The sequence below is a fragment of the Zeus faber genome, assembly GCF_960531495.2.
Source record: "Zeus faber genome assembly, chromosome: 11".
Lineage (NCBI taxonomy): Eukaryota > Metazoa > Chordata > Actinopteri > Zeiformes > Zeidae > Zeus > Zeus faber.
The window spans coordinates 32,707,146-32,709,417 of record NC_137205.1 but is presented as its reverse complement, the minus strand read 5'-3'; the positions used below and the strand labels follow the sequence as shown (position 1 = coordinate 32,709,417).

At 53.0% G+C, this 2,272-nt stretch overlaps 1 protein-coding gene across 1 annotated transcript in view; it reads left to right on the top strand.

Moving 5' to 3' along the window:
* The window catches only part of LOC307237003 (C1q-related factor-like), a gene marked incomplete at its 3' end in the record, with an annotated part of 12,017 nt that extends 10,304 nt beyond the window's left edge, over positions 1–1,713 (top strand). The window contains exon 2 of the mRNA XM_080009603.1: positions 1,534–1,713. Within this exon, the coding sequence (XP_079865729.1) occupies positions 1,534–1,713 (180 nt within the window). The remainder of the gene's footprint in view (positions 1–1,533) is intronic.
* Positions 1,714–2,272: the final 559 nt, after the last annotated feature.

Sequence of the window (2,272 nt, the reverse complement as noted above, 5' to 3'; positions counted from 1 at the left end):
GAGGAGGAGGAGGGTGGAGGAGGGTGGAGGAGGGGGTCAGGAGAGATTGAAGGAGAAATGATGAATAGTTAAACTTCACTGATTCATTTTAAAGACGTTGTCACTGCTCTAGGAGACAGTCTAGGAACCAGGAGACAGCCTAGGAACCAGGAGACAGTTTAGGAACCAGGAGACAGTCTAGGAGACAGGAGACAGTCTAGGAACCAGGAGACAGCCTAGGAACCAGGAGACAGTTTAGGAACCAGGAGACAGTCTAGGAGACAGGAGACAGTCTAGGAACCAGGAGACAGTCTAGGAGACAGGAGACAGTCTAGGTGCACTGAGCTCATCGGTGAGAATGTGCTTTGTTTACTGCTGGTTGCCATGGTGATGCTTATCTCCTGACCACACCCCCTTTTCCCATTTGGAGAAAGTTAAGGGGGGAAGCAGGAAGTGGAATGTGGTGCAGGTGGAGTCAAGTCTCTTAACTCTGTTGAGCCTCAAAAAGCACATTGAATGATTATTGTTTATTGATTATTCTAATTAATGTTTGACCAAAACGGTAAAAACTCACAGTCGTGTTTATTCTTCTAGAACCTGAACAAAAGGTGACGTGCACGCAGAGATCCATCACACGTCCACCGCCCACCTACACACACACACACACACATACACACACCTGAACTGAGGTTTTCCTCTTCCCAAGTTTTCCCTCCACACAGTTAAACTACTTGGCACAAAAACACAAAAAACACAAAAACCACTGTTGCCACAGTTATCACAGTTAGCACAGTTAGCACAGTTAGCACAGTTAGCACAGTTATCACAGTTAGCACAGTTAGCACAGTTAGCACAGTTAGCACAGTTATCACAGTTACCACAGTTAGCACAGTTAGCACAGTTAGCACAGTTACCGAGCCCAGAAGGATGTTGGGAGCCCCTGGTGCTGGGTCTCCAGGCAGGTCTTCCATCTGGCTTCTCCTTTCCATCGTCTGTTGTGCTGTTGAACTGAGAACATCTGTAACGTTCCGTGTTCTGCAGAACGTCCCTTCCAGTGGTTGGCTGTGGTCTGGTCTTACCTTGTGGTTTCGTTGCTAAGGCATCGCTAAGGTGTTGCCGTGGGGGTTTCTTGTTTTGCCCACGTGGCTTATCCTGCATGGACCACAGTGGATGCAGCGGATGCAGTTTGTGGTGGTGCTTGAGAGGGGTGGAGCTTAGCACCGACCACACATCCTTGGGGTTTTTTGTTCCTGTCGGCTGAGATGATCTGATCAAAAAGTCAGTGTTGAAATCTCCTCTGAGTTTCCTGTTGTCAGCGAGGGCGTGGCTGCAGCAGGGCGGGCTTTTTTTCACCAAATGCTGAATGTTATTCATGAGATGTTTGACGACCATATGGTTTGGGGACAGGGTGGAGCTCTCCGTGGGGGTGCTTGGAGGACAGCAAGCACCCCGCAAGACCTCCTTGTAGAACCTGCTTTGATTTGTCCAGCCACAAACTGACCACACTCCCTCCCCCTTCCCTCCCTCCCCCCCTGTCCTGTCCTGTGGCTCCAGGTCCGGGCCAGCGCCATCGCCCAGGACGCCGACCAGAACTACGACTACGCCTCCAACAGCGTCATCCTGCACCTGGACGCCGGAGACGAGGTCTACATCAAGTTGGACGGCGGCAAGGCCCACGGAGGCAACAACAACAAGTACAGCACCTTCTCCGGCTTCATCCTCTACGCCGACTGAGCAGAGACACCGTGAGGACGGACGGAGGGAGGGACGGATGGAGGGACAGATGGAGGAAGGGATGGAGGGAGGGAGGGATGGAGGGACGGATGGAGGGAGGGATGGAGAGATCGAGGGAGGGAGGGATGGAGGGATGGAGGGAGGGATGGATGGATGGATGGATGGAGGGATGGAGGGATGGAGGGATGGATGGAGGGATGGATGGATGGATGGATGGAGGGATGGAGGGATGGAGGGAGGGATGGATGGATGGAGGGATGACTCGAGCGGCTTCAGGGGAGGCGACCGGGGGGGGGGGGGGGGTCTCCAGAAACCTCTTGTTTTGCATCCCTGGGACTTTCCAGACGACCTGGCTTTGGGAAACCTACGCTTTGGGAGTTGTTGAAGTTGTAGAACTCCAGAGCTCCAACCTCCAACCGAAGCTCCTGTTTTTCAGTGAATCTCCGTCAGGCGGAGAAGACGCCTCGTCCGCTCGGACCTCAGGTTTCCTCCCCGTGGACTGGATGGACGGTCATCCCTGTGGTTCCGTGCTTCTCCTTTGAATCGTGCTTTTGTTTTG